The sequence below is a fragment of the Corythoichthys intestinalis genome, chromosome 14, assembly GCF_030265065.1.
Source record: "Corythoichthys intestinalis isolate RoL2023-P3 chromosome 14, ASM3026506v1, whole genome shotgun sequence".
Classification (NCBI taxonomy): domain Eukaryota; kingdom Metazoa; phylum Chordata; class Actinopteri; order Syngnathiformes; family Syngnathidae; genus Corythoichthys; species Corythoichthys intestinalis.
The window spans coordinates 13,011,796-13,026,427 of record NC_080408.1 but is presented as its reverse complement, the minus strand read 5'-3'; the positions used below and the strand labels follow the sequence as shown (position 1 = coordinate 13,026,427).

At 37.9% G+C, this 14,632-nt stretch overlaps 1 protein-coding gene across 2 annotated transcripts in view; it reads right to left on the bottom strand.

The window, feature by feature from the left end:
• sec62 (SEC62 homolog, preprotein translocation factor) overlaps positions 1-14,632 on the bottom strand; it is a 43,363-nt gene that overhangs the window by 11,781 nt on the left and 16,950 nt on the right. For both annotated transcript variants that reach the window (XR_009066922.1, XM_057856858.1), the window contains exons 4-5: positions 8,678-8,867; positions 5,679-5,765 (exon numbers count right to left, since the gene is read on the bottom strand). Coding sequence is in view for 1 of the 2 variants with exons in the window: in XM_057856858.1 (XP_057712841.1) it covers positions 5,679-5,765; positions 8,678-8,867 (277 nt within the window). In the remaining variant the exon portion in view is untranslated. The remainder of the gene's footprint in view (positions 1-5,678; positions 5,766-8,677; positions 8,868-14,632) is intronic.

Here is a 14,632-nt window from a genome sequence, read left to right as displayed (position 1 = left end):
CAGGCCAATTGTTGAATCTAACCCAGTTCATCGAGGATGGTTTTGAGAAGAAGAAAATCACAGGTGCTGCGTTTGTTGATCTATCTGAAGCGTATGACACAGTCAACCACCGTATACTAACCAGGAAACCGCATGAGATGACGTCAGATGTCAGGCTCGCCCAGCTGATCTGCAATATGCTATCAAATCGCGGATTCTTCTTAGACCTCAATCAGAGGTTGCGCTAGACTTTTTCGTTGTCTGTCATTTTGACTGACAGGGTCATAAAAATCCAGTCATAATCTATTTTTACCCGTCACTTAAATTTTTAAAATGATGATAATGACATTGTGGTGACCCTTTGTTTGGCATAATTCACCTTCCGTACTTGTGTGTCCATTTGGCCGAGGGCGTTAGCGGCTACGACACAGTCACGTGACAGAGACACTTAAGAGCCGCGCGCATTCCGGCTTGAATAGAGAGTTCACAGAGAGCAGCAGAGCTACAGCAGCTGGACACAGCAATTCGAGCTAACAAGACTCTTAACACTGCATACCGCTTCAACATATTCAATAGTATTTGGTTTTCATTCATTTTAAATTAATATTCTGTCCAAACAAGCTTAACAGAGAATCCACACCGTGCCATCACACATCAAGCAGATGAATATGTAACTTTTTCTCCGCAGTGACAAAAACAGCTGACTGTGGCCCCAGTAGGTAGGCTACAATATGGAACAATGAAATTAACAGTTCACCTGCTGTGGCCTGAACGGAGTCTTACACCTTCCTCCTGGTGCGCATGGACTTGAATTGCGTGCCCGCTTGTGCAGTCCCTGTTTTTTGACCTCTTTTATCAACACCATCGTCGTTTTGGGGCTTTTTGAAGAAACTTCGGACACTCAGTTGCCTTGACATTTTTCAGAGTAAGGCCAACGACGTCATGCATCAAGAGAGACGATAGCTAATTAATATGCTCACTCGCCACCCTGTGGTCTGGAGTGTGAATTGCAACCTGTCAAAATGACAGGTGGACTTCAGTTTTTTCCGTCACCGTTTTAAAAAATTGGTCAACGACGGAAAATATTCGGTTAACGCGACCCCTGACCTGAATGGTAGTCGGTGTAGATGGAGAACACAGAAGAACGGACTCCCTCAAGGTAATGTACTCGACCCCCTGTTGTTCAACATCTACACTAATGATCAAACTACCCAACCAGACATAAGACGTTTCCTATATGCTGATGATTTGTGTATTGCGTCACAGAAGAGTACCTTTGAAGCAGTTGAAGTCTCCCTTTCAAATGCACTGGACCTGCTCATCCCTTACTATTCCATCAACCACCTAAGAGCCAACCCAGACAAAACACAAATTTGCACGTTTCCCCTGAACAACAGGGAAGCCGATCACGAGCTACAGATCAGGCTGCAGCCAATCTCAAAACCAGTCTACTTAGGGGTGACACTTGACAGGTCTCTAACCTACAATGAACACATCACAAAGACCAAAGCCAAAGTGGAATCAAGAAACAGCATTCTCAGGAAGCTTACTAACACAAAATGGGGTACTGATGCCAAGACAGTACAAACAACAGCGTTGGCTTTATGCTTCTCTCCAACGGAGTATGCATCACCTGTCTTGTGTAGATCAGCCCATGCCACCAAGATTGATGCAGCACTAAACTCTGCTTGCCGTGCTGTCACTGGCTGCTTGAGGCCTACAAAGGTTGATGACCTATACCTACTGAGTGGGATTGCTCCACCAAGCATCCGGAGGACAGTTGCGTCCCAGAAGGAAAAGCTGAGAGAAGAAACTGACACCCGCCACCAACTCTACAACCATAAACAAACAATAATTCCGATGTCACACCTACGTACCGGTGCCCTATATTCGGCTTGGACTCCAAGAGACTCCAATGGCTGGATGGAGCCCTGGTGGCCATTATTCTTGCTTCATACTTTTATGCCATTGGCGTAATCACCTGCCACTCAAACACACCGGAACTGGCGTTGAAGTTGAATCTTTGTGTCAAAATGATTCAATCGAAAAAAGTGCCTTCAAAACTTTTTCCACTTCAAAAAAAAGTGTTCAGAACTTTTTCAACTTTGAAAAAAAAAAAAGTTTATAACTTTTTGCTTTTCAAAAAAAGTGACACTTTAATAAAAAATATACTTCAAATAAAAAATATATTTTCAAAAAATATATATTTTTGCAAATGATTTTTTTTCTTTGATTAAAAATAGTGTTTTGATTAAAGCAACTTTTATTGCGATTGAATGATTTAGACACAAATGTCCTACCCCTAATATGGCTCAAACACAAAAAGGATTGCTTTAATCAAAGAAAACACTTTGAATGAAAAATAAAGTGTTCAAATGCGAATTTCTGAGTCTCAAATATTTTTTTTGCACATTCAAACCTTTTTTTCTACGATTGAATTTTTAAAAAATTTTCATTGAAGTGATTTTTCTTTTGAAAATACATATTTTTTTTAGGGCTGTCAGAATTAACGCGTTAACGCGCGGTAAGTAATTTTTAAAATTAATCACGTTAAAATATTTGACGCAATTAACGCACATGTCCCGCTCAGACAGTATTCTGCCTTTTGGTAAGTTTTACAGCAAGGCTTTTTGCGCTGTCTAACAGCGAACTCTTGTGGTCGTTTTGCGACATGGTTTATTGATTTCTTGTTGCCAGTTCAATATGGCTGCACGACGTCTCTGTTGTGCTTATATGATCCTTGGACAAGATTTGTCCGTAAGTATGGTTGTTGTAAGGAACGTACATATTATGTTAGTAAGCGAAATGTTATATTTTTTGTATGAGACGCTTTTTGTTTATCATTAGTTAACCTGTATAGCGTGCTAAGCTAACGTTGTTGCTAATGCAATGCTTGTGGAATTTTTTTTTGGTTGTTTTAAGACGGTCTAAAGAGGACAATGGTTTGAGGCCATTTTATTAATAAATCTGATGAAAAAGGAAGAAGTCTGATTATTAAGGCGTCGTTCACTAGCTGTCTAGCTTTGGAAAAGTAGACGCTTCGGAGTGAGGACAGCATAGACAGATTTAAATGACAGTAGAGTGAAATGCTCACTACAGTCCTTATGTACCGTATGTTGAATGTATATATCCATCTTGTGTCTTATCTTTCCATCCCAACAATTTATTTTACAGAATATATAGATAATTCACTGAAAAATATGGCATATTTTATAGATGGTTTGAATTGCGATTAATTGCGATTAATTACGATTAATTTATTTTTAAGCTGTAATTAACTCGATTAAAAATTTTAATCGTTTGACAGCCCTAATTTTTTTGTTTGAAGCAACTTATTTTTTGATTGAATAATAAAGACACAAATGTCCTAGCCAAAATGTGGTCCAAACGCAAAATTACATGACTTCAATCAAAAATGGCGTTTCAATAAAAAAACTTGACTTAAATTAAATAAAATAAAAAATGTCAATCAAAGAAAAATAGTTTTCACATATATTTTTTTGAGTTTCAAATTTATTTTTGCATTCAAACACATTTTTTTAGATTGAAGTGATGTTTTCTTCGATTGAAAATCTGTATTTTGATTGAAGCAACTTTTTTTCTGATTGAAGCAACTTTTTTTTTGGATTGAATAATAAAGACACAAATCTATCTCCATAGCAATGCACAAACACATGCTTCTTGTCCCTTCTTCTTCGTGGTTTTCAGCAGCATTTTTTTCCCGCTCGGCGGACAGGGCATCGAGAAATGGAATCGAAATTTTAAATTTCGAACGGTTCCGGGAGAACCACAATGCTCGATGCCCAACCCTATCCGACGACATGCTCTAAATACAACGATCTTTGACAGCACCGCAGTTTGTTTTTCGACAAGACGGACGCATGGCAGATTTTCTTGTGAGAGGACCAACATGGGTTCCAACAATGCTAGTGCAGGTGGTTAAAAAAAAAAAAAAAAGTAAAAAAGGTGATGCTTACTGTTACCATTGACATGAAAATAGATATGATAGAAAAATATGAGCGTGGGGTACGCATCCGTAATATGGTTCGCTCAACAATACAGCCGTAGACGGTCTATGACGGTCCTCCTCCGTTCGCCAGTCTTTATAAGTTAAGGTGGCAATTATTATTGTGGTAACATCGCCAAAGAAATCGCCAGCTTCGTTAGGTTTCTAATCATTTATTCCATCAACTTGTGCCTAGTGTCCCCCGCAGCAAGTAAACAAAGTGAAACTAAAAAGTCTCACTCTATCAAGTCAGCCAGGCGATGCGTTCAGGTATAGACCCTACCCACCGACGTCACAAAATCACGTGCTCGCTGTATGGTTCCGCCCACTTGTCCGTCATTTTGTGTCTGTATTATCAATGGTCTCAATTGATCGAGCAATTTATAATGCATTTCATGGAAGACCCGGTGCTTTCGGATGCCGTAAACTCACTTGATGCGTTGCATAAAAGGCGTTATGTGGAAAAGCTTCAGTTTATCCATTCGCCAGATCCATATTTGATGCCTAAATCGATGTTTTTCGACCCGCTGTCTCCGCCGTATTTGCCTGACATCTGCTAGCTACCCTGAACTGTACAACGATCTTGTCCACACAAAATCAGCCTATTCTCACGAAAGTTTGAAAAACTTTAAGAGCTTGGAGGCTTATAAATACTTCGTTGCTGGTTGGGTGAAACAGGTCCTCGTCCACGAAAATTCGGCAGGAATCTATCTATCTTGTGCTTGGAAAGGTGAGTTACGAAATTTTCAATTCAAAATCTTTTGTTATTGCTAACATCCACTGTCAAGTCTAATGTATTTCATGTCGTTTGTCAATGGAGTTAGGGCTTTTAATGTTTATATGGTTTAGCGATAGCACTCTCATTACATACATACGTGTATGTTGTCGGCGATTAGCCTAGCAATGATCTTAATTGTGGTTGTCAGCCCAAAACCCTCTAAATATATATTAAATGCATCTTACCAGATATAAAATGACTACTACATAATCTGTGGTAATCGTTTGGAGCCCAGTTTTCTCGTCGAATTGCAGCAGCCCATCTCGCTCTCTTCTCTCCGGGTCTCTCGGAATCCGGTAGAACTTCAAGTCTCTCCGTCTTCTCCGTCTATCTTCTCTGTTATTGCAACCGACCGCCACACACGCCTTCACCATTTTGATTATTAATGTTAACGAGCAGAAAAACACGTCGTAAATAGGAGGAATGTACGTAGCCGTAACAGGGAAACATGATGTGTTGACGGACAAATGGGCGGCACCAGTCAGGAGGAAGGAGTTGTGACGTCACGTGGGTAGGGTCTATACCACGCAAAAACATTTGCCTAATTAGAACCCGGTTTGTTACATTATTAAAGGTATTGTTATTATTATTGTTATTATTATATTATTATTATGATTTTTGTTCATAATGTATTTGTTTTGCTCTTTGTGAATGATATTTGCAATAGAAACACCAATTTTTATTGAGAATTTAGTGTAGGTTTTCAGATTGTGGAACGAATTAATGGAATTATAATGCATTCATATCGCAAAATCCTGCTCGACATACGACCATTTCCATAACTTCCAAACAATGTCCTGGAACAAACTTTGTATGTAGAGGTACCATTGTAATTTTTTACAGCCCTGTATCGGAATCAGTTTTCAGGAACCAAAAAATGGTATCGGTGCAACGATGGCATGTGTGGCTTCATACCTCATTTCCGTCGACGAAGATTTGGTCCTCGTGCAACTCCAGTTTAAACTTTTTCTTCACCTCCTTCTTCTTCTTCGGGCTCTCGTCCTGCAACCACCAACATCAAACTCATATGAAGCACGTATCAACACTTTGTCAAGATGACGTGCGACATGAGTTAAATTCATTCAAAGAACAGTGCTCTACATGACCCAGTAAGATGTTATTACCGTAGTCATTTTTAAAAAAGGATAAAGAAAATACCGATATGCATACGAGTATTGTTTTTTTTTTTTTTTAAAAAGTGATTATGTCCCAGGGGTTCCCAAATTACAGCCCGCGGGCCGGATACGGCCCGCTTCCACATTTAGTCCGGCCCCCCTGAACAATACCAGAGAGTATTTTGTTTTTCTTCTTTTTTTCCAATAGTGTTATTTATTTCCTGGCTTTTTTCTGTAAAGAACCCAGAGAGGGTATTTGGTTATTATCAATTTAATTAATAGTGTTATTATTATATTATATTATATTATACTATATTATTATTTTTATTTTATTTTATTTACTTTGGTTCCGTGAAGAATCCAGAGGGGGTCATTTGATTGTGGCTTTCTGAAAAACACAAAATTTTTACATTTAGGCACTCCTGCAATCGTCACACTTTTTATGTTACAAACTGACCCCGGCCTCTCACCAGAGAAGGGAAAAGTTATGTGGCTCTCACAGGAAAAAGTTTGGGGACCTCTAATATACAGAGTTTGTCATAGAGCTGTGACAACATATTGTTGTTTACATTTGCTTGGAACGCTTTGAGGTCGGAACTGGTACCATCCGAGTGGGATAAATCCGACTTCCCACTTATCTGGAATGCAGCATAAACATGATGCTTGTCTAATAGATATCATATGTATATAGAACTAGATGCAAAATGACAGACTCGACGCCGTTGGCAACACATGCATTGAAAACTTCGTGCGTTAGTAAACAGCCGCCATCTTAAAGCTGGAGACTTCCCTAGTAGGCTGTTGTAGTGAACCTTCCAAGCGAACCTAATTAACTTTTTATCTAAAATACTCCTAAATCAGCAAAATCTTGACTTGAATCTATCTTCAAAACAGTTTTAAAACTTTCACATGTCAAAAGTAGACAGAAGGGAAATTATGGAATAACGGGAGCAATTTTAACAACTTTAACAGTTGATTCGCAAAATTAAATTAATTGAATGTACCGTATTTTTCGGACTATAAGTCGCGGTTTTTTTCATATTTTGGCTGGGGGTGCGACTTATACTCAGGATCGACTTATGTGTGGAATTATTAACACATTATGATATAATTTCACATGTTATTTTGGTGTTTTGCAGTGACACTGATGGTTTTGTAAAGTTGTTAGCATGTTCTTATGCTATAGTTATCTGAATAACTCTTTATAGCTATGGCCACGTTCGCGTTCTGCCTTTGGCAGTGTATGTTCAATTGTATTATTGACTTTTTTATCTTGAAATGGATGCATTTAGTTTGTGGCGCTTTCATGCCCACGTGAGGGCGCACTCGCGCTTGTTTACGTGGAGAAGAGTGCTCACACGCCAGAAGAAGACGGACAGCTACGTAGCTCTGAGTGAGTGAGTCAGTGAGTGGGCGAGTTACAGCGAGAGAGAATAGACGGCTGCGAGCCTACTTTCATTGTTTATGCTTTAAAATCATCTCTGCAGAGGCAACGCCTGCGTGTATCATCTTTTCTGTTGTTGTTGTGTGTTTTCCACCCGCGATCGGACACTTAGAGCCAGTTGTGTGGTTGTTTGAACGATGTGCTAATGATAGCGAACACATGCTAACCTGTTACTTATTACTAATAGTACCTAATTACCATTTATTTACGTTGATGCGAACCTGTTTTCTATCGAGGACCAAATTGATTCAGCAAATTATACGGACGTCCAGCATTGTCTTTTGGGAGTTCGCTGTACAGCCAGGACCGAGCTGTAGCGTAGGACAGTATATTCCCATTTCGTTGTTCATGCACTGTACACTGTATATTTATTTAGCATGTTGTTCTCTGTTGTATTTTTATATTAAATTGCCTTTCAAGATGACATGTCTGTTCTATGTGTTGGATTTTATCAAGTAAATTTCCCCCCAAAATTCGACTTATACTCCGGTGCGACTTGTATATGTTTTTTTTCTCTTCGTTGGGCATTTTATGGCTGGATCGACTTATACTCAGGAGCGACTTGTAGTCCGAAAAATACGGTAGTTTAAAGCTGCTGATACAGAATGGGGACTTGAGTATTTTATTTACTGTTTTAAAATGTTAACTTGATACTGAAATGGTTGTTTATTTAAACCTGAGAGGCGTTTTATACAAATATTGTAACTAATGCACGAAACAATAAAAGCATCTAATAGCTTGGGAAGTTTGTGGGATTTTCCACTGACAGTTTACAATATTATTTGCACGTTTTACTGACTGACTATGCCATTTCTGTTTGTTATTTAGAATGTTTTGTGTTTGTCACTGAATAAACAGGTCAGTTTCTTGTTACCAACGATTGTGTGTTATTCAAACTCACCTAATTCAGCTGGCTAGTTGTTATCAAGAGTACTAAAACCCTTTTCAACATGAGTCTGACAACTAAGTAAGGAGGCGAAATAACTTTAAACTTTTAACACATGCTCAGATAGGCTGGTATCGGTATCGGCCAGTATCGGTATTGGATCAGAAGTGCAAAACAATATCGGTATCGGATCGGAAGTGCAAAAACCTGGATCGGGACATCCCTATTCACAGCCAGTGTTTTGTGGGTATTTACAGGTTACTTCCTGTTCATTTAGGGGTGTACTTTATGAGCTCTTTTAAACACAATGTATATTTCTCAAAATGTTACATTTGATGGTAAACTGGGGAGTTTAATTGAATCATTTTTAAATTAATTGTTTGATATTTACCAAATGGCTAAATGGTGGGAAGTTAGATGGAGCTAACGACCACCAAATGTGGAAAAAAAAAAGTGTCAGCAAACGTACGCTCTTGTCTTTCTTGGAGTCACCAGCATCCGTCACGTCCTTCTTCTTGTCTTTATCCTTTTTCCCCTTTTTGTCTTCCTCCTTAGCACTGTCACCTTTGGCCTTCTTGTCCTTGTCCTTCTTGATCTCCTTCTCAGTCTTCTTCTTCATTACTTTGAGCGCTCGGTCAAAGAACTTCTTCTTCAGGAGTCTGCAAAGCCAAGGAAAAGACAGGTGTCATTTTTAACCGTCCAAAATGTGTTGTGAACGTGCAATGTTGCATACTTTTGAAGTTTGAAATCATTAGCGAAAATATCACTCCATTTTGATTAAAGTTGTGTACCTGTTCTTACGCAACTGATTTTAGGTGACAGTGCACTCTATGGGTGACGTCTCCTCAGTCTCAAATAAAAGGCCAGTCGCAAAAGAACAGGTTTCTCAATACTTACTGTATAATATTTAGAGCTGTCCCGACTAGTCGATGTCATCGTAAATGCAACGACGAGCACAACATCCGGTCGACGGTTAATGAAGGGTTAAAAAATATATATATATGCGCAGAAAGTTGAGAATGGCGGATGCTCAGTATGCAAGCGCGGAAAGCGCACCAGAGTGGCCAAAACATTGACTTATTTCAACAAAACAAAGGAGGGTACACTGTTGTGTCCTGTCTCTTCAATACCAAGCCAGGTTGCACGCTGGCTGTGAATGAAACCCTAAAGTAGCGTCACCCAGTTGTAATTTTGGAAGACGACAGGAGACAACAAGCTGGCAGATCGTAAGTCCATCTAACTAACTAACGACATTTTTTATTGAAGTTGCTACGCCTGTCGCAATATGCAATAAGTCAATTTATCGCACGGTAAATAAAAATGAGGGCGGTAATTTTCACTCCTGCGTTTTATCGTCGCGGGCGTGCGTGCGTGTATACATTTGTGTGTGCGTGTTGATGGCATATGAGACTTCAGTTCCTTTCACAGATTTTCATTGGTAATCAACACGCCGTAGAATTAAAGTTCAGACATACAAAATAAGGAAACACATCTACCGTAATTTCCGGACTATTGAGCGCCCCTGATTACAAGCCTCACCTAGTACATTTTTAAAGGAAAAAGCATTTTGTACATACATAAGCCTCTCCTGCCCAGAAGCCGCATTTGCCAACATAGTAAACTGAAATATTTATAAAGAAATACACAGTTTTCTAAGTTTTAGTACCATACTTTAATGAATCGGGTTATGACTTACAGGGGTAAGGGAGGTGCGGAAGAGCAAGAGACATGCTGTTGTTGTTGTTGCGGGTTTGTCTGTGTGTGTGCGTCGGCTGCTAGAGGCAGTAGTCGTGTGTTGTTCCACGAGTTTCCAAGATAAAGAATTATAACCTAACTTAGCGGGTTACTCTTTGTCATCGTTACAATACCTTAACTTTTCTTTTCAAACAGCGCCAGCAACAGGGCACTTAGCTGACTCCGCAAGCTCACTCCTGAGCGTGTGTCGTCCTCTTCGTCACGCAGCCGACCGGGTTTTCGAAACGCGTTAGTGATGGTGGATTTTTTTTCACGCTGCTCCACGATGTCAGACTTTTGCAAAAGTTGCTCTTCGCATCCGGCCACTTTTGTAAACGATCTGACGCCGCTGGCCATCAAAGCCTTCAATTCAACCCGGCACGTCATATCCATTTCTTCTAGCATTTTCCATGATGCGGGTATGCTAATTTTACCAATGTACAAAGATGAGGGTCTGCTACTTTTATTCGTGCACAAAGTTAAAATAAGGGTAAGAGTGCAAACTAGCGTCTTCCTCGACACATATATTCCACATGTCTTACGCTTACATTTTATGCTCGAGCGCTCCTGGCGGTTGTGAGAAAAATTGATAAATTGGCCGCATTATTTTATACGCCGCAGGATTCAAAATGAGGGAAAAAAGTAGCGATTTGTAATCCGGAAATTACGGTATATTAAACACTGTAAAACGTTAGCATTGCTACATTGAGGCTAACGGGGAAAAATGGGATATGAGAATCCAGTTCCTTTCACAGATTTTCATTGGGAATCAACACGACGTAGAATTAAAGTTCAGACATACAAAATAAGGAAACACATCTATATTAAACACTGTAAAACGTTAGCACGGCTACTAGGGTTGTTCCGATCATGTTTTTTTTGCTCCCGATCCGATCCCGATCGTTCTAGTTTGAGTATCTGCCGATCCCGACATTTCCTGATCCGATTGCTTTCTTTTTGCTCCCGATTCAATTCCAATCATTCCCGATAATTTTTCCCGATCATATACATTTTGGCAATGCATTAAGAAAAAAATGAATAAAACTCGGACGAATATATACGTTCAACATACAGTACATAAGTACTGTATTTGTTTATTATGACAATAAATCCTCAATTTGGCATTTACATTATTAACATTCTTTCTGTGAGCGGGATCCACAGATAGAAAGACTTGTAATTCTTAAAGGATAAATGTGACTTTGTATATTGTGACTAGGCATGTGCCGGTATGAGATTTTGACGGTACGATAACCGTGAGCAAAAATACCGCGGTTTCACGGTATCACGGTATTGCAATTATAGCTCCAAAATTTTGAGATGTATGGTTTAAAAAAAAAAAAAAAAAAAAAAAAGTTTTTTTTTTCAGAACATATTTGCAAATTGGAACATGAATATAATGTGAAAATAAATTAATGTGAAAATAAACAAAAAATAACAAATATTTTATATAAAATTAAAATAAATAGAACCTAGACTATACCCACAGCCACAGCTCAAATTGCTCAATATTAGAGCAAGAACAAAATAATTGCTATAAAAAAGTAAAAACACTTCTAAATAAAATGAAAAATATATACTGTATGACTTTTTTTGAGGGGGAGAAGCTAAAGTTTTGCCATTTTCAGCCACTGTGTCAACTCTCTTCTACATGATGTCATGCCTTTGTGTTAAAAAGAACAAAGCATTCATAAGTTAATAAGTTAGTTAAAGATGTAGAAGTTAGTTTTATAAGTTAGTTAAAATGTAAATATTGTTGAGGAAAGGTTTCATCTAAAACAAAAAGTGAGGAGTGAGACCTCCTTCCGCAAATAGCGATCTTTGACGCGATCCTTTTTTTTTTTTTTTTCTCCCTCCTTCCTTTAAGCTTGTTTCTCACTCAGCGGCTGTGAGACATAAAACGTTGACGAAGCTGCCCTCCCAGCTTAGCCTAGGCTAACATTCGTCTTTGTAAGTTTTAGTTAGTTTGTATATTGAATTTGAAAGGAAAATGTGTGTTTTGTTTTTGGCGACCTTTTTCATGGTGCTACTGCTATCCTGTTGAACCTACTCACATGTGGAAAAATACAATTGTATAACGTTTTAAATGTATTCATTTGTATATTTCACCACGATTTGAGAGCTCAATAAATTGAAGAAAAGTACGCCTTGTGTTTGGAGGATTTGTTTTTGGGTTTGCTGGCTGTTTAGTGACACTCACGGCAACAAACGGGAAGGGGTGAGCGGTGCCGCACCAAGCCACTTCGGCTACATTTTGGCACATGAAAAATAGCGAATACCGTACTAAGGTATGACGGAAAATTTTAGTGGTTTTGAAACCGCGACGTTTTCACACCACGGTAAACCGTGAAACCGGTAACCGGCACATGTCTAATTGTGACTAAACATTGCCATCTAGTGTATTTGTTGAGCTTTCAGTAAATGATACTGTAGCCATTTAACTGTTCTGCCCAAATGCATGATGGGAAGTGCAACCATGACTGTGTGGAGAGGTACCAATTGATATATCTTCTCTGCGTTGGGAAATAACATAGGGTGTTAAGAAAAAGATCAATTACTACTACAATTCACTCTACTCATTTTACGCTGCCTTTTAGCTCTATATATAGGTAAAACGGCGCCATTACAGATTGAACGCGACAATTCGTGAGTGGGTCGTGCAGCGCATGCGTTAAATGCGTTAAATATTTTAACGTGATGAATTTTTTAAAAAATTAATTACCGCCGTTAACGGGATAAATTTGATAACCCTACCTTAAGCCTAAACTAAAGACTCTGGATGAGTGTAACATATTATGTCTGTAACGTTAAATACAATTAGAAAACGATTTAATAAAAAAAAATATATATATATATATATAAAGGCATGTCCAATATTTTTTTGCCGATTCCGATACTTTGAAAATGATGCCAATCGATCGGGACATCTCTAATGGCTACATTGAGGCTAATGGGGAAAAAAGACAATCTACTAACCACTTGCTATAAAACATTAGCAGTCTTCTCTATAACGCAAACTTGCGGTTAAAAGGTGACACTTCAAACATGAAAAATCGCTGGTAACAGCATTTGCAAACGAAAAAAAAAAGAAAATTAAAAAAATCTATGACTGACACCACATGCAATGAAAAAAAGTACCCTTTTTTACGGAGCATAAAGCTTACGGCTAGCGGTTTAACGAACATACTTCCGGTGAACATTTCAAAATAAAAGCACGTCATATTCAACATATAAATACCAATTTCTGGTGTTAATCTCACATACTTCAGAATTCAGATTCTACACTAAGAATAGCTTTAAAATGGCAACTTTTATGACAAATGATTGGCAATGGATAATTATTATGATTATTATCATACTATTATATATAGTAGTATACTGGAATATTAATGTTAAATAATTTTACTTTTTTAAGAATTGTTTTGAATCATGTTGGAAAGGCGAAGTCGGTGTACTGAATCTGTTTACAATCCATTCTTTTGAACTAGTTAATGCTATCAGCATTTGACTGCATTGCTTATTTGTGATTTATTATTGTTGTTTACATGTTTATTTGTACTTTAATAAAGAAATTAAGTGTTTCAAAATGTTTTTCTGTCAATATAAACGTCTTTGCTAGATTCGTAAATAAAAAACAAACAAAAAATTATTATAATTGACTAATTGTTAAAAAAAAGTCGGGGGGAAAATATTAAAATTTGACATTTAATTCCTCTAAAATATGTATGGATTAGGCCTGTCGCGATAACAAATATTAGTGTGCGATAATTATTCTCATAAATTATTGCGATATGCGATATTATTGCGCCCCCCAATTTTTTTTTAACCAATTTACAATAACAACAATAAAAAATAACAATATTGATACCGCACAGCACCACAGAATAAATAAAATGTGTTAAAAAAATTAGAAAAAAAGAGAAAAAAAAATTGCACTTAATAACTTAAGCATTTAGGCAAATGAAAACTTTTCCCCGTCATAGCTTCTGCAGTGGTGTTCCATAGGGATGCAACGATACAGTTAAGTCACGGTTCGGTACGATTTTTGATACGGGTGTCACGATTTTCGATCCGATTCAATACATTTAATGCTCCGTAAAAAAATATAACAATTATATTTTTTGTTTCGTTTTTTTTTTTTTTTTTTTTTTTTTTGCTAGCGAGCAAAAATTAAATTGCCATCATATAAACATGCATTTTAGTGCATAATATTTACTGTATGTGCTTACTTCTTACTGATCTGAAAAATGTTTGTACAAAAATGCTGAGAACAATATTTACTGTTTGTAAAGTGAGGCAAGGCACACTGTTGATTGCTACAGCTTTCTTAGCAGCTACGTTTACTACATGAGCAAGACATCCTATTTGTGGTCCGAATCCATCTGTGTCACGTACTGAATTAACAATATTTGCAACATTATCTGTAGTCACTAGTATGGAATGATTTGGCCTTCCTAACTTCCATTCAGTCATGACAGTTTAGAATTCATCGATGTAGTATATGGACTACGTAACCCATAATCACTCTGTGCTCACGTAGCCAATGGCATGGGACGTAGCACATCTAGAGTGCCATTTCATGATATCTAGTGTGTGCGCGCATTAAAAAAAGTTAACAAGCGCCGCTTAAGTCACGTCTGCTCATTACTACACAACACCAGCATATGACACAGCGCTCTTAATTTCAGTC